The following is an 18,241-nucleotide window of genomic DNA, read 5'->3' on the forward strand; positions in this document are numbered from 1 at the left end:
ACGGGCATCCAGCTCAACCCCCACAACCACATGCAGGTCTGGGGGGGAAGGTCTGGGTGTGGGGGGTGCTGGGGCTGCTCCTGCCCCCTCGGCCGAGCTTACGTGCTTCTGTGGGGGCTGACCCGGGTGTTTGGGGGCTGGCTGGAATTTGAGAACGAGCGGGAAGCGATTATAGCATTGTCGAGCTAATGTTTCTCTGAAATCTGCCTAGAAGAGTAAACGCTATATCTGTTTTCTACAAAAAAAAAAATTGTGAAACATCATGTGAATTACACTCATTGAATGGAATGACAGCAAAATAGAAATATCAGCAATATTTCCTTTTTTTTTTTTTTTAATTATTGAAGGCAAAAAAGAAGCATGTGAGAAAATCAGCAACACTTACTGTGGTTGGTGTTTGCCCCTCTCTATCTGCTGATACAGATGCAGATTTGACTAAATCCCTGCAATTGCCCAGTGGCTGTCTGTCTACTGGCAGCCTGCCTTCCCTGTTCACTGCTGCTCCTGCTCTGGCTCTCCGTTTGCTTGGGTTTTTTTCTGGTGCCTATATATAAACAAGAATTATTTGCCAAGGTGGACTGCATCTGCGTATTATCTATGCAAAGTCTGATGCAGATATTCACATAATGGATATCTGTGCATAGTCTGTTAGTCTCAAGCGTTTAAACACAAATACCTGTTGCTTCTTTTGTGAAATGTATATTTCAAACCAGAGTAATAGTGTTGCATTTTCATTGCACTTTGTTTGAAGGCAGCACAGAGCTGGTCTGTGTCCTGTATTTTTGATGATGCAGCCACTTGGAATCGCAGTTCCATTGATCAGTCCTTGAACTTTTAAGCTGTGATTTTATGTAAAAGCTGGCTTTGATATATTACTTTAACTTTTTTTTTTTCCCACCGTCAGCTATATTCTTCCTCTGTTGATGGCACCATTAAACTGTGGGACTTCATGGATGGGATTCCCATTAAAGTATGTTGAATTATTCCTGTTGAGCACTTGTCAAAATTATTCTTGGCCCATTGGTAGCAGAATAAGGATTTCTGTAGCTATTACTACAAATGGTCACAAATCAGTCCAAGACATGTTGTTCTGCCATTAACACAGCCTGAAAGCCATCTCTTTATGGCAGTAATAGAATGTGGCAATTGATGTGAAATTCATGGTGATGCAGAATCGTTTTGGGAAAAAGATGGGACATGTACTGACATACTAACGTTGCTACTTGCTGCAGTTCAGAGTTCGGTGTAGCTCTTAGGGGGTGTACTGCAGTTTGTGATATGCCAATAGGAATTGATACGATGGCTTGAAAATGTGGGCTGCTAACTGTCCTGTTGCTCCTGGTTTTGGCTAAATAGAGGCACTTCCCTATAGGTGGGCCTTCTGCTTTGTATTCAGAGTAGGGTACCTTCAGGTTTTTCAGTAAATCTGATGTCTCTTATTTTATTAGTACTGTTTTAACATTTGTATTAGTCCTTGATAGAATAAAGGTCTTTTTATTTGTCTTGGAATTGAGAATTTTAATTAATACATCAACGTTTCTTTAAAGCACGTGTGTTTTCCTTATTGTAAAAACTTAGCATTACTCACTGTTGAAAACCATACGCACAAGTGTAATAATTGTTGACCTCCTCTTATTTTTCTTCAGACTTTCACTGTAGGATCCAAACTTCTGGCACTGTATGCACTTGCTAGTTCTGAGGACTCGGTGTTTGTTGTAATTCCAAAGAGTGGTGAAAGAGGTACAGTATGATTAGCATCATCCTTGTTGTCTAAGTCATTCTATGTCTAAGCTACCGTCATGTCAGTGAATGGTATGCTGCAAGAACGTGCTTTAATATATTAATTTTGAAAATATTTCTTAAACCCTGTGACAGATGTCTGCAGTCCTGCATTTCCTACCTTTTTTCTGTTTTCATTCTATGACATCTATTTTTTTAATATTTGTCTAGAAGAGTGCTTATCTTCACTTTTGAAGCATATACTGCATGTATCTGATGTTGTAGATGCAATAAATCTTTAAGCAGTGCTTACCATGAAATAGGGTATGCCACAGTACTTGAGACTGCTCTTCTACCTTAAGCAGTATTAACATAAATAGACTTCTCCTATTTAACAGCATACCTGGATATTTTTTCCTAGAATTTTGTCTGAAATAAATATAAATATAGCTTGACCTTACTCTCACTATATTGCTACAAATGTCACTTCAGAGCAAGAGCAAATACTATGCAACTTTGCTTGATTTCTGCTTACACTTGGACTGGTATCTGCTATCTAGTCCTCAATCTTCAATACTATTGTTTGAATCAAAATATCTGAAACAATTATTTTTTGAAAGGTATTACAAACTTTTTCGAACTTACAAAAAATATTGGAAGGTACTAACATGTTAGTTCTGAGGTAGAAGGGGTGTAAATCTCCTTTGTAAGGGGTGTACATAAACTTGCTCATAAAAGCCTTTTGATAACAGATTTTTCTTTGGTCAGATACATTCCAGCTGGTCTCAGTTAAGCTGACAAAAGCAGCAGGCCAAGATTTGGAAGCTAAGGAATTGTCGGTGGTTTTGGATGGTGTGGATGCATCACCGAAGCGTATTGCATTTGGAAGAGAAGTATATTCATCTTTTGGGGTTTTCTCTTCTTTTTTTTTTTTTCCTCTCAAATGAACTATATGCTGTTTATGCTTTCTGCAAGCACAGCAGCATGAAACAAAACTGAAGTTAAATGCATCTGTGTAAGACCTATGCTGTCTTTTATTAAAAAAAAAAAAAAAGAACAATTATAATAGGAAGATACTGACTTAACATCAGCTTACATGTTACCTCCAATTTAAGTACTTTGTAGTGAAACATGATTTTTTTTTTTTTTCCTTTCATGTGTAAGAACATAATCTGTATGTCCTAAGTTGTTGTTTTACTATAACAGGGTGAATATGTGGCATCAGTGAAGGAGGTTAATCTCCAAGTTTATTTTTTTAAACAGAAACAGTTGAACAGGTAAGAATGAAAATGTCAGGTATTGATTCAGTCCGATATATCATAATTGTTTGTTAACTGGTGATGTGTGCACACATTATTTTATATTTGCCAGCAACCATTTGATTTTATGCTGGAGGGGATGTCGTCACTATATAAGAAGCTTCCCGTAGAGGCAGACAGTGAGGTGCTGCAGTGGCATTGGTGGCTTATCATTTCAGCTCAGGCATGTATTTTTTTCAGATAAATGCATAGGCTGATGCTGGACTGAAACAAGTGACAAAGTTTGGTCAGGGCCAAAACAGGGGCAAGGGGAGGAAGGAGGAGCAGAAAAAGAAAGAGAGAGAGAGAGAAAGAAGAGAAAATCTTCCAGCTTGATTCAAGGCAAAGAACTAATGAAATAAAGGGAAAAATAAGTCTGTCATTATTTTTTGGAGAGTGCATGTAACTGTAACAACTTGGAGATGTTTAATTTTGCTAGTCAGAATTATTTGTATGTGCATTAGCTGATCCTTTTGAAGCTTTGTTTAAAAAAAAAAATAGAACAACTCATAATTAAAGTTACTTTCTTAACTCTTGAAGGTTTTCCGTAAGTGCAATGAAGAAAAAAAGTGGAAACAATCACTTCACTTGCATAGCATGCCATCCTGTGGAGGATTGTATTGCAACTGGCCATGCTGATGGAAAGATTCGCCTCTGGTATGCGCATTTTGATTCAGCTGTGTACCCCATCAACTGACGTGACCATAGGAATTAAGTGAAACCTGAGCAAAGCAGTCTAATTTATCCTTAGCATTGCCATTTTCGGAAGTCATAACAAGCAAAGAATGGCAAGCCCTGCGAACCTGCAGTACTGACATTGACTTCAGGGTACAGCTTCAGTTTAACATCAAATGGGAAAATATTCCTATTAAGCTATGCTCCATGAAACTAAACTGTATTTGAAAAAAGTAATGCAGGAGCAGCTGAAATAACTCCGTATGGGCAAGTAGAGTCCTAGGGAGAGCACACTAGTGGTATTGCGTGGTTAAGAACAATATGCTTGCCAAGTTGCTCTGCAGCGCTGAGTTGCTCAGTATGTCTAAGATGCGCAGTGTGCACCAGGAAGGTGCTGAAAATGGGCTAGCGTGGTTCCTTCCCTCCCTTTGCATCACTTGAGCATACAAGAAACTAGTCTAAAAGTTAGAGGAGAGGATGGTATACTTGATTCAATTCAATATTTCCTTTCGTTTGCTCTGTTGTTGATGTTGTGCTTAAATAACTGTTCTATTCCTCCCCACATAGGAGGAATTTCTACCACAAAAAAGAGTACACATTTTCCACACTGCACTGGCATCATGATACCGTTATGGATCTAGCTTTTTCTATAGAGGGTGAGTTAAAAAAAAAAAAAAACCAAAACCGCCCAAAAAAACATCAAAACAAACAAAAAACCTTTCAAATTTGAAGAGTTGCAGCGGGAAGGGAAAAATCAATAGAAGTTCACGTTTGTCCACTTATTAACAAATTAATTTTTACAATTTTAAATATGTCCAGGAAGGATCTGAAATACAAATGGAAGCAGTTGTTATTTTTTCATATATTTTGATTGGCATTCATAATGTCAAATATTACCTTCTGTGGTAAAATGTAATATCTAACCCCTCCTCTTACCTCTTTTCCCCCACCTTCACTCTCCCGCCCCCCCCACCCGGCTTTTCATCAGTAATAGTGATGAGTTCTTGCAGAGTCTTACTTGCATCCAAATAAAACAAGCCAGTCTTGTCTGAGCTCAAACCTAGTGGCAAAAATACAGTTAACTTTTATCTGAATTGTGTGATCTGAACTATTCTCCTTAGGATATTTCTTACTGCAAAGTACTTCTGATACGAGGAGAACAGTTCAGCTATATTCTAACACAAATACTCAGCTGATTCAGAAAGTAATGGGATCTACTACTCCCAGAGCATTGTTTAAATTTTACTGTAGGCATAAATTCTTGTTACTTAATCCAAGTTTCTCTAGCAATTTAACATGGGATAATGAGAAATATATCTATGTGTATTGCCCAGGCTAGATATGAGGACTAACTGCTTTGTATGTGGCAGTTTAAGAAAGGTTTTTGAGAAACGTATGATTGTCTGTCATCATAAACATGTATGCTGATGGTTTGTTTTGTTTTTTGGTGTTTGTTTTTTGTTTTGTTTTTGGTTTTTTTTAAACCCAAACCTATAACTGCATTTTTATTACTGGAAAAGGAACCAGCTTGCTGAGTGGTGGAGTTGAATCTGTTCTAGTTCTGTGGCACAACGAATCAGACTGTCAGAAGGATTTCCTCCCTCGTTTGGGATCTGCTATTGAGTACATCTCTATGTCATCTGATGGCGCGCTGTGTTGCACCTTGCATACAGACAACAGTAAGCCAAAATATATTTTAAGTATCGCTTAATACAAAATGGAATGCAAATCTGTATGAGTTTTATTGTGTTTATTTCAGATGAATTAACTAGATACTACTTGAAAGTTCAATATTGATCTGAAAGAACAGGTGCTTGAAGTGATCTTTTGCTCTTTCATCAGTTCTGTGAATTTGCTTGACAACTGCTGTAACTTGGCTTTCCACCTTGATGTAGGGGTGTCATAAATTGAGAAAAGATAGGTTTATAGGATTAAGTACAGTTCGTCAAGGTCCCTTCCCCACCATTACGTCACAGAAGCCTTTTGAAAGACTTTATCTGCTTTTCCTTTCAGGAATTACAATAATCAACAGCAACCTAAGATTCTCCAAAAGTATTCAAGGGCTAATCAAAAGTAAGTGCAACAAAATTTATCTTCCGCTTAGAGGGCAGAATATGTCATTTCCCATCTTGGGTCATTTATCATCTTATTTTTGTTTCCAGGTACGCATGTCAAGACTGGTCTAGTGGTTGATCCTAGAACCAAAGCTTTGGTTCTGAATGGAGAGCCTGGCCACTTGCAGTTCTATTGTCTCCAAAGTGACCAACAGCTGTTCAGTGTAAGTTGGATGGGCTTGTACTAAAACTTTTAACTTATTCAATCAAGTAAGTTATGCATTAGAACTTTTTTTAAGACTTAATATAGCAAACAGGGAAAAAAGCCGTGACACTGGATTCTAAGCTGAGATGTTCTCAGCTTTGTTGCAAACTTGTCTTACTTGTTAAGCATACCTAAATGTTAACAGTTGAATACATACTTCAAAACAGTGTGCTGTTCCTGTTAAATGTCAAAAATTTCTAGGTAAAATCCCTCTAAAATGCTGTGGGTTTTTTTTTTTCCTTCTTCTTTCTAGCATTATTGTGGGATGTACATGCTCTAATTATGCTTTCTCCGTGTTTTTATAATGCCACAGCCCAGTCAGTTCTAATCAGTGCATTTGGAACGTCCTTTCTCCATGGTTTTATGAATGATATCTCTAAATCTACACTTGAATTTTGAAATTTAATTTTGGTATTGTTGTTTTGCAGTTGGATATTGTGCAACGACAATACATTCATCAGGCAGGTTTAAATCAAGCTGACTTGGTAAAAGTTGCGTTTAGTGCACAAGGCAAGTGGTTAGCAACAGTAGAAGAGAGAGAAGAAGTAACTGACCCTGAGTTACAGTTGAAGCTGTGGTTCTATGATGAAGAAACACAAAGGTAATCATAATAGAGCTGGCCTTCTAGGTGTCAAAATCTAAAGTATCACACAAATATCTATACAGGCTTTGTCTTGCAAAGGCAGAGTTTTTCCAGATCAACTAATAAAATTCTAGGGAAGACCCTAGGGGAGTTTACCGTGCATGCTACACACATCTGAAACAATGCACAGAGTTGAAGTAAATACAGATTGGAAATAATTGCTCTGAATCTAATTTACTTATAGTAATCAGACAGGCTATTTTAACCATGGGACTTAAATTCACATATTTACTTGGTATTAAAAATCATGGACTTGATGGAATGGTTCTATAGCTTGTTCAGTTTTCCCCACCTCTGTCTAATCCATCATTAATTGATTAGTCCTTCTAGGATACAGAAGATTATTACTTTATTGTGGTTTTTTTTTTTTTCCTTTAGCTAACATATGCATCTGGTTCATATACTTTCCCTGATTTTCTTACTTAACCAAACAAAAAAAAAAATTATATTTGCCTATAAATTCTTATTTTCTTAAAGAAGGAACAAAGCAAAATAAAGCTGATCTGTGTAGTAGCTATGTGACTGGTTGTCTAAATACTGGAAACACTCCCCAGAGTTCAGGCTGAATATTTGAGTGATGCTTGCTTAGTGCTAGTCCTTTCTCAGTGCTGGGCTACAATCTCTCTTGCTGTGTGGAAGTGATTAGGGAAATCAGATTTGTAAATGCGATACCATTTAGCTATGTAATTAGACAGAAGTTTCTTTGATTCTTCTTCTCCTTGCCCCTTCCAGAATCATCTTAGACTGAAATCTTCCACAAGTTCAAAATGAAATAAAATGGCAAGCTTCTGTTTTCTTTTCCTATAGCTTTAAACTGAATACTAGAATAAATATGCCCCATGAGGACCACATAACAGACATGTGCTTTCGTGATATGGATGAATTGGAAGATGACTCTCTGATATTGGTAACAGCTGGCAGAGATTGTGTGTTTAAAGTCTGGGTGATGGTAGAAGACACTGATCCGGAGGGTAAGTGTGGTCAAAACATAACTTACTCTTACTTGCTACCTTGTAACATGCTGTAGAAATCCTGATCCTAACTTCATCCTTTCAGAACTAGGCCCTCGAGTCCCATGCATTTACCTATTTCTGCTGTTGCATGGAGTATTGTGTTCTCCTGAGCATCCCCTGTGATGGAGTTCTCTCATAGTTTTGCAGTATTATGGACTGATACAGAGGTTCCTGAAATAGCAAAGACCTTGCCGAGCCTGCTGCAGAATGGAATGGCAGCCTGTGTTGATTTGTTTAAAGGATTGTTTGTGGTAATGATTTTTCCATGCTGGGAAAATGGATTTTTGTCATTCCTATGGGTAGTCTTTTTATTTGAGACTTCTGCTCAAGGGAGCAGGATGCAGAAATGTGTTATACTGTTTTAGTCGACTTAGTGTAAAATAATAGCACTTTGCCATTCTGCAGCTCCACCACTTCAGAGTTCATTTTTTGAACATCCTTCCTTCCCGTTAGATATTTGAACATCCTAGAATGGATATTTAGGATCCACTTCCAAGATACTTAAGTAACCAAATTTCACCTCTCAAAATGCATGCTGATGTTCACTTGTTTCAAACAGAACATCTGAGGGATGTGTATTACCCTATATGCCTTTGGATGCGAAATACAAAAGATTTCCCACTTCCTAATTTCTTTTTACTTAAATGTTATTACGGTGCCAGGCACACTTAAGTGAGCTGGAACTTTCCTGCCACTTGGGTGTCTTATCTTTTCATGTTCCCAAATAGATGTGGTAGTGGTCTTGCTGAACTACTTGCAGTTTAGTAACACGTTTGTGTTTTCATGGGCAGGTGAGGACATGTTCAAAAGTACTTTCCAACTACTGAGGTTTCCATTTGGCAAACTTTCTCTTTTGAAGCTGTTTGTTCCTCAACAGTGGCTGCTCATGAGAAGGAAAACAAAAGCTTGTTTTCATTTACTAGGATTTATGCATATATTTACTTTTTTGATTGTAAATTATTCTAAGCCTAGATTGTGTCTTAACTTAATGAGCAGATACTTTGATCTTGAGTACAGTGTGGGCTGGGGATGAAACCTAATGGGGTCTGTTTCCTTCAAGAAGATAGTTTTGTATCTGCTGACTGGCCTTATCAGGGTTTTTTTGTGTGTATCTTTTTGTTTGTTTTTTAAGTGACTATACAGAGTTCTGTTTCATGGTATGTGTAGAAGTACAAATTAGTGCTGACTTTTGTGGTGTATTTGCCCAGGGGCAGCAGGGTAGGAATGCTCAGGTAGAAGCACTCAACATGCTGGCTTCTGTGCAGCGAATATTAACAAACTAATTAGTTTATATGCAGAATACACTCTGGCATGTTTTTATTTGCAGCAGATCTCTCGCTGTGCCTCTAGATGGTGCCATGCAGTTTAAAGTAGTGAATTGTTTCTGGCTGTTTTTTACAGGCAGCTCTTTTAATCATCAACTCGTAGCCATTATATAGAGGATATCTTAGCATAGGGTGAACTTATTTTCCTTTCTTTCCTCATCCTACTCATATGTTTCAAAAGCATGCTGTATGAATTTTTTTATACTGGAAAATGTATGTTATGTGGTAAGTACATCACTTTGCTTCTGTTTATTTTGTGGCAATTATCAACGATGGGAAGGGTATCCCAACTGAATGCACTGGCAGGTTGACCAAGGCAAGGACGCATGCTGATGGGTCACTTTGTGATCCTCAGACTTTATGTAGATGAACCATGAGCTTTGTTGGACTCAAATGCAACCTGTATTCAAATTTTTGGTAATGCTCATGTTCTTGCTACAGTTTTAAAAGAACAGAACACTGAATGTTGAATCTACTTCAGTATCTTTTTTCTGTTATCTAACATCTGCCTATTTGAGAGCATGCTTAACATAGTTGGCAAAGTAAACATGAATATTGTACCATGTCAGTCTTGGGATTCGCTGTTCAGATGCAAAACTGAGGACAAATGGAAAACCTACTAGATGCTTCTTGTACTAGAACAGGACAGATTCTCTGTACCTTTTAAAAATGTAGGTCTTCTGAAACAAAACTCTCTTGCTCTTGAGCCTATTTTGCAGCCCTAATACTTGAATTCTTCTTTCTTCATGTATAGACTTGAATTAACTAGCTTGTTTATTCAATGCAGCACAGCAAAGTGTGAGCTGGAGCTGTGACTTTGTAGGCAGCTACCACAACTACCAAGCTACTAACTGCTGTTTCTCAGAAGATGGCTCTTTGCTTGCTGTTAGCTTTGAAGAAACTGTCACTGTATGGGATTCAGTTACTTGGGATCTTAAGTGCACGTTTTGCCATCCACCTGGAAAAATAAGGTATGTTTTTCATCTGGCTTTTTATGTCTGTCTTGAACTCTTGGAACAGAAAGAATCACTTCATAGGTAGTCTAAGATCTTCTCTATGTTCATATAAAATTGAATTTAACGGTCTGAAGTTCGTATATAGAAAAGACTCTAAAATGGCTTCTAGCTGGCTGGTAACTTACTGTTAAAAATAATAAGATCAAGCTTTGCAGTTTCATCTTCTTCCTTGCTTATGACTCCTGTACCTCCCATACTCAAATATTTATCATTGGGCACACAGTAGTGTGTTAATAGTCCTTCTCTTTTTCCCCATTAATCTAGGGATGAATCAAAGTACTGAAAAAGTATAAATAGAAGTAGTTTGTCCTTTATTCATGTACGCATGCATACAAATAGAAATTATATCAATAAACCATAAAGCCATACTGACCTTACTATCTGCATTATAAAATACGTATCTTGATCCTTGCTGGCCTCTGTTGGAAAATCCATATTTGCCTGGCAGACTATCCCAGCATGCTTCGTTTTGTGCTGTCATGATAAAAGACATCCTGAAGGTCTAGATACTTTTCTGTTGTGTAAGGTTAATGAGGAATGGCATAGGTCGATGGTAGAGATAAAAGATATAGAGACTCAAAGAATAGGACAGCCTTAATATTGAACTTCCTGGACTGTGCAAATATACAGCAGTTTCTCATCCAGGTAAAGTATCATTTTTCTCATGATAATCTTGGAAAATAGGGCAATAGGTGACCTCACTGGTTCATCTACTTAATCTCTGTGCTAGATCTCAGTATCTAAACAATTTCTGAAATAGGAAGATGCTACAAACCTACTGTAGCATTCTCTTTCAGTGCTAAGGTTTATCTAACTGCTTCTTAAACTTGCTTCTCAAAGTCATTACTGCAGTAATGTTAGAGGTACTTCATATACCCACTTCCAGGAAACACCTAAAATGGAAAGCAAAACATTGCGTGGTCACAATGTTTTAAAGACTCTGACTTAAAGAATCATAGAAAGATACAGAGATTTCTCGCTTCCATGTATTTGTGTGTATGTTTGTAAGCTTTTCTTTTGTGTGATCAAGTCTGTTTTATTTATACTGGTCCTCTAAGATTAGAAATCGAGAAACATGATTGTAAAACTGGTCTGCAGGAAAATCGTGGGAGGCATGTCAGCCATGTCTTTACTGTATCTGTGGAGAAGACTTCTCTTGGCAGCTTGGCACAGTGGCAAGCTTTTCCCAGGCAGCTGCTCCTTTTGTAGCCCTTACTATGTGCTATATTAAAAGGAAATAAATTACACTAGGACTATATTGAATGACTGTATTAATTACATAATATCAAAGGGCTATATTTTAATATAGAAATCCCATCCCTTATTAGCTTTTTTGAAAATGTTCTATAGCATTGGAAATCAAAAGGCTGTTCTATTATTCTTAAACAAGAGAATGAGAAATTAAAGTAAGTGAAAACAAATCACATGCTTCTTTCAATTGGAACAGCCTGTAAGAATAATTTTTTTTTTTTTTACTACTCCTCTTTCTAGTGCTTAGAGCAATAGTAGGAATTCTTTAGAAACGGAATTTATTTTCCAGTCCCAGTGTGAACACTTACTAGTACTTATGGGTTTGTAACTTATTTAAAAGCTTAAAATCACTCCTTGAAATCAGAATGTTGTAGGAACATGTAATCCTTACAGATTTATGTATACTCTTAAATCTCCCAGACCTGTCTGGTTGTTGTGTGTGAAGTTTCATGCCACTAGAGGTGAAAGCAGAAAGCAAACTTCTCCTGATTTAAATATAAGAACTAAATCTTAACTGAATGTTTCTGTGACTTGTGAATTATTACAACAGAGAGAAGCAAAGATGAAATCTGAAGGTCATTAACTTGTTTTGACTCTTTACTTCTGTAGGAACATCTGCTTTGGGAGACTAACATGTTCCAAGTACCTTATTGGTGCCACTGATTATGGCTTTCTGTGTTGCTGGAACCTGCTCAGTTGTGCATGTAAGATCAGCTTAAATGTATGCTGGAGTGGTAACATTTAACAGTTGAATTTACTGTGAAACTTTAAAATAATTCTAGTTTGAATCCAGATTGATCCACTACAAAATGTCCTGTGGAAATATAATGATTTTCATACCTCAGTCAAGATAGTATGCTGTCCAGCGTGCATGTGCTTTATGTGCATAGTAAATTCTAAGTTAGATGATTGATAACACAGTAACAGATAGTATTTCCTGCATTTGTAGAAGTTGTTGATAATACCTGTGTATTTCTATTCATCTGGGAATAGGTGAAGTTGCATGCCTCTTCCAGAGGTTAAGGCCCTGCTTGTCATTCCCATTTGACCTTCTGTTTGGCAAAGTAATGGGATAGAACTGAATGCCGTCTTCTCATGTCTGGCTGTTGCTTGTGTTTGCTTTTCAGTGGAATGGAGTGCCCACCTCAACGTCTTAGTTCTGCAACCTGATCCCCTTTCAGAACATATTGCTGCTGTCTCATGGCTTTCAAAAGAGTCCAGCTGTAAGTACAAAGGCTTCTTTGACAAGTAAAAGTCAGTGGAATTTAAAACTGTGAAAGCATAATTTGTAGAAAAGGTTTTCTTAGAATTCAGCCCCATGAAAGCCGTAAGACAGACTTGAGTCTGTTTGCACCTGTGGAAAGCTGAGCAATGTCTGACAGCAGCAGTCAAGTAAAGCATGTTGGTTCCTCATCTTTTCTTCCAACAGGTAGTTTGCGGTACAGGATATAGCACAGGATTAACTGTGTTCTCCAGGTGAGGGTCTTGAATGTTCTTGACCCTCTCCTGTAAATGCAAAACTGTGGTTGAACTGTACAGCTACGTTTTAGAGCTTTGACTATAAGTTACGATTACTCTTCCTAGAGCTACTGTTCTACTGAAAAGTTAATTTCCAAGTATGTTCTCTGGCTTGGAATACTGTGAAAGGTGTCTTCTATTATGCAGTAAGGTTATCCAATTATAATTCCTGCAGACTGGTGCTTAAAGGCAATCCTGTCCAGCCCTTACTGGCTATGATACACAGGGCTTTGACAGCTATCCAGGAAGGTAAGGATTTAACGATCTAAAGAGAAGACATTCTTGGTTTTGCAGTGTTTGTGTTTAAACCAAATGAGCCACGGCCAATCTATATCCAGAGGAACCTTTGTAAAGAAAAGATCCAGCTTGCTGCCTTTGTTCCAAGAGACGAACCTGAAACGATTGGCTCAGAAAAATACCTTTGGCTAAGAAGATCCCAACTATTTTTTCTTACGGATACGCAAGTAAGAAATAGTGATTGGCAGGTGGTTCCTGGGGAAAAAGTATTTTCCTGAATGTGGATTGATACAAATTCAGAGTTCTGCTGTTGAGTGTAAGAGTTTCTTTTTGTGATTTCAAGGCAGCGTAAGCCATGCTTTGTTCTTTATTAAAAGCTTTCAACTGCCAAAACAGCTTAAGTTCAAACTTGATTATTTACTCGTTTTGTACTGCTGATAGTTTCTGCTGTTTCATTCATACAAGAAAGTAGATAATTTGGGAACATTGCCTATGCTGTTTAACTTAACCACCTAGAAGCTGTATTACTGCTGATTATCCAAATGTTTTATATGATACTCAGTTTTCCCTGTAATATGTGGGTGGGTGGGTTTTTCGTTTGTTTTCCCAAAAAGTCTATATAGACCCTCTAGGTCCATTCCCGCTTCCTTTCAATTTTTTTATAAAATAAAGGGGAAGAGATGTGTTTGCCTCTTCCACTTGACTGACAAGAGCTTTTGGGCCAGTCGGAAGCTTCTGTAGGCAAGGTATGGAAATACGGAAAGCAAGTTCCACATACCATAACTCTGCCACATCGTTCTGTATTTTAGGAGCTAATGACGCTTAGCATGAAGTCTCTAGAAGAAAGGCTTACACCATCAAGCAAACAGGTACCTCTTAGAAATTCTGACAGAGATGTACAGAGCAGTTCAAAATTCTGTTGGTGTTCAGTTTGTCAGATTCAAATTCCCTTCTGTCATGAAAATGCACACCAGATCCTTAGATGGAGTCATAGGCACTTAGCTGAAGGGGCAGTAATCTGTATTTGCTTGTTTTTTGACAGAATTGCTCTTTGTAAAAACCTTTAAAAAAAGAAGTATTAGTAAGCTACTCCCTCCTTTTGTCATTTCCCCTGAACAAAAAAAATGATACTTTTCTAAAAGGACTCAGGTTACACAAATGAAGCAAAACCACTTGAAATTTGAATAAGCTTTTTCCTTATCTGGGTTTCTTTAACACTTGAAACCTTGAGTGTGGCCTGAACTGCACTTTCTGGTGAAGATGAACAGTTGTCAGTCAATTGTGACTTACCAGTGAGAATGAATTTCAGAATTACATTCCAGTATGTACTTGTGTGGAGAAGTAGTCTGGGAAATTCAATCTTTTAAACTCATGTTGAAGAAGCGTTTCATACCCACTAAACAGAATAAAACAGTAGCACTTGATTGATTTGGTTGGTTAGATAAAATAGATCAAAATAGAAGTTAGTATCTTTCTAATACAAAATCCAATGGGAATGTGGTTATAAGCAATCAGTTTCTTTGGAGCGTGGGGGAATAATTTGGTACTCAGATTAAGGTATATTGAAGTTACCATGTTTTGCTTCCAGTTACATAATTAAATCACTCGGCAGATGATGCTGGGATATAAATGATCTTTTAGTCATAAGTGGAATCTGAAAGTCATACTTAGTTTTTCTGGCACATGCACCAACTTCCGTATGTGGAAGTTAATTGGTACATCAACCAACTAAAATCTGGTGTTCTTGAATTCAGATCCAGATCCTGGAGAGTTTTATTACCTCTGTGTCGGACTCTCTCAGGATGCCTGACAGAGAATGAGTACAAAGAGTTAAATTTGAGTGTAGACTTTTGTCACCTAGGTTGATTCTCAATTTTGGTAACTCAAAATGAGATTGAACTTAGATTTGTGACACTAAAATTCTACTTAAAATTTTCATCTTTTTCAAGCTGGCAGTAGAAGAAAGTCTTCCTGTGACCCCATTTAGCTTACTGTTGGGAAAGCACAGACGTCAGCAATTACAAGAGGATGTAGACCTTGGAAAACTAGTTTGTAATAAGCACGAGCAAGATTCACCTGCTGTCAAAGAGGTAGGAGTAATTACAGTGAGTGTACAAACAAAATCATGACAAACAAAAGCTTTCCTAAAGCTTCTTTTTTATCTTTTCAGCTTTTGCACACTCCAGCACATGTTTTGCCATCTGCTTCCTTCCTCTGTCCTATATTTATTAATTCATTGCTCATCTCCAAAGAGAACAAAAGGTAAGGAAAAATTGAAGAACTCTTCCTTAGTTATGGAAGCTATTTTAAATTATGTACATCTTTGTTTAAAGTGTAAAAGCAGTTTTCCAACACTCTTCATTCTTTTATTGACATAAGTTAGTAGAACACTTTATTGTGGCAACATTTTTTTTTAAAACAACTCGGGTTTTGGGAGATATGCAGGCTGGCTGTTTAGTCTATTGGCTCTTTTGTTGCTGTTATTTTTGCATATGTTGTTTGGCATAATGTGCTCCTATGCAAAATGTTGCCTTTGGTACTCAAATGTTCTTCATGAATTTAACTTTATTCCAGGGATTTAATGTTTTTAGTGGATGGATAAACATCAAATTTAGTGGATGGATAAACACCCATATTTGATGGATAAACATCAAATTCTCAACTTTATTTGATATTATGATGACTTCCTGCATAATTCTTGGTTTAGATTTCTAGATACATCAAGAAGTTAGTCCTTAGGCTTAATCTTAACAGTTTGTTTAGGACTCAAATTTCATTCCTAATTAAGCTACAAAATATGAGTGTACACTGTGAACACAGTTAGCTAAGCTTGTCTTACAATGCATTGATCCCAATTTAATAGAGTAGTTTGATAGGTACTTAAAATGTATTGTAGCTTGCTCCTCTGAGATTAGTGTATGCTTCTAGAAAATGAATGCAGGCACAGGGGTTATGACTGTAGTCTTGCATTAGGATTAATATCTTGTCACTTACACTGAAGCCAATTAAATGCTTGCATTTTTTGTGCAATCTATTCTTTAAAATGTTGTATGAAACTCTACCAAGCCAGAGATGAAAATGTGTCACTGGTATCAGCTACTATTCTGAATTTGCAAAGACCAATGAGGGGATAGTTGACACTGCCAGGGTTTACCCAGAGAAAAATACCAGTTTGAGTAGTTTTTGTATGTGGATTGTATTCTGCCGTAACAGCAGTTCTGCTATGTTGCGTTGGCCAGTATGGCTAGCTTTCTTACTGGATGACATAAGTAGAAGTCTTTTTGCCACATCAGCAAAACACTGGCAAAAATCTAATACAAGGAATGTATAGAAACTTGCATGTAGTTTCAGTACTGAAGAATTAGGGAGTTCAGTGGGCTGTGTAAATATTTGCAGACGCAGAGCTTGTACTTTGACACTGGTAATTAGTATGACTGTGCATTTAAAGTTACATATAAGGGCTGTAGGATTGGGCTCTTGAAGAATGACGAGAATATATCAATGTATAGATTTTTTTTGTTGTTTTCCTTGGCAGTATATTAATGTATTATACACGTTTTACCATTTACATTTTGTGAGTGATAAATAGTTTGTATTTGAACAGATGATTTTTAGGACACCAGTACTGTTCTGCCATGCAGGTCATTCCTAATGAAATCCAAAATATTTATACAACAGACATTTGAATTAACACTATTAATTACCACATTGTAAATGGTAACTGTTCTGTATAATTCTTTGGAAATATGCTTTCTACTTCAGCACAAGTTTAACTCTCGAAGTCAGAAGGGAGCAGCCACTTTAAGCACCCCCTATGTTTAAAAAAAAAAAAAAAAAACACCACCAACTTTTTTTTCTTTTCTAGTAACACTCTAGGTATTGTAGCAATTTTTAAGACTAAGTGACCTCTTTCAGATTTGAAAGAAAAGAATGGTCTTCTTGAACATTGTCTCATCTACCAGCGTATCTGATGTTTCTAATCCTGTAGGAGTGTGAGATTATAACCTTTTACATAATGCTAATCTCCCTGTTCTGACATTATGTATTATATTTGGAGAAAGAAGAATATTTTGTTTGTTAAGTTTACTTAAAACAGAGGACAGCTATTTGAAAAATGGCTAGTAACTGAGATGGCAAGAGAAGTATAGTAGTTTGTAAGTAGCCTGAGATAACTAAACATCAGATTTTTTTTTTTTATTTGCATGATAACTTACCTCTCTCCTATAGTATGTGATACTACAGTATGTGAAAGTACCCATTAATTTCATTAATTGGGTTGTTTCCAATCATCGTCGTCTTACAGTGCTGAAGAAGTTGCTGATGAAGTAGAAATGGAAAGTGAAAAAACAGAGGATGATTCAGATGAGGAAAGAGATATTACTGAAATGGAACATGAAGATACAAGTCCTATGGAATTATTAGGAGAGATGACATGTAAACTGTCTAAATCCCAGGAAAAAGAGCTACGAAAAATAAGAAAAATGGACTATAGTTGGGTATCAGCTTTCTAAACAGACATCTTGTGGGTTTTATACTGTAAGATGAAGCTTTGTGGATTAAATATTCTTCAAAAAAATATTTCAAGTCCTTTGGCCATAAATTTTAGCAGCCTCTATTTCCATAGGAAAGTAGAACTGGGGGGAGGGATTAAAATTTTGAAAAGCTGGTTCTGTTCCTAGTTTACTACTGATTCTCTGTGACCTTAGAAAATATTTAACCTGTGGGGTTTTTTTCCCCTTGCAAATGTATTTGAAAGACTAATAGCAAAATTGAGTTCACTATCTGACTTGTGATCAGTTAGCAAAGTGACAGCTAAGCTGCTGAAAATCTCCCCCACTGAGGCTGGGCTACTGCTGTCAAAGCAGCAGCAGCAAACAGCTTCAGTTAGTAAGACTGCTTAATTCAAGATCTGGTAGGGGAAATCAGGATGGCTCTTAGTAGCGCTGTATACAGGTAAGTAACAAGCCTCCTCCTCAGAAGTTCCTCTCTAGCTGTTGAGACAGATGACAAATGGTTTAATACGCCTGACTGTGGAATATAGATACCTGCATGTTTGCTGGTGTTCGTAGGGTACAGAGATTCTTAGGCATAGGGTACTGACCTGTACCAGAGCATCATGAAACCTTTCCAAATATCAAGAAAACTGCACTGTGTAGAAGGAGATGTGTCTGTTTTCCTGACAGCCATCTTAGTAGGCCTCTCGCGCATCAGCCATAGTTTCTACATA

The 18,241-nt window shown here is 37.2% G+C and overlaps 1 protein-coding gene across 1 annotated transcript; it reads left to right on the top strand.

The window, feature by feature from the left end:
* Window positions 1–3: 3 nt before the first annotated feature.
* Window positions 4–17,680, top strand: WDR75 (WD repeat domain 75; the record flags this gene model as incomplete). Its single annotated transcript, XM_009582807.1, has 20 exons — window positions 4–36; window positions 905–970; window positions 1,647–1,740; window positions 2,488–2,612; window positions 2,926–2,996; window positions 3,558–3,674; window positions 4,260–4,348; window positions 5,213–5,371; window positions 5,706–5,765; window positions 5,855–5,970; window positions 6,440–6,612; window positions 7,462–7,625; window positions 9,780–9,963; window positions 11,869–11,963; window positions 12,387–12,482; window positions 13,072–13,241; window positions 13,824–13,883; window positions 14,964–15,104; window positions 15,185–15,276; window positions 17,318–17,680. Coding segments are annotated over 20 exons (2,313 nt in total), but the record flags the coding sequence as incomplete, so codon positions are not given.
* Between the last annotated feature and the right edge of the window lie 561 nt (window positions 17,681–18,241).

The sequence above is a fragment of the Fulmarus glacialis genome, unplaced genomic scaffold (genome assembly GCF_000690835.1).
Source record: "Fulmarus glacialis isolate BGI_N327 unplaced genomic scaffold, ASM69083v1 scaffold14468, whole genome shotgun sequence".
NCBI classification, from domain to species: Eukaryota; Metazoa; Chordata; class Aves; order Procellariiformes; family Procellariidae; genus Fulmarus; species Fulmarus glacialis.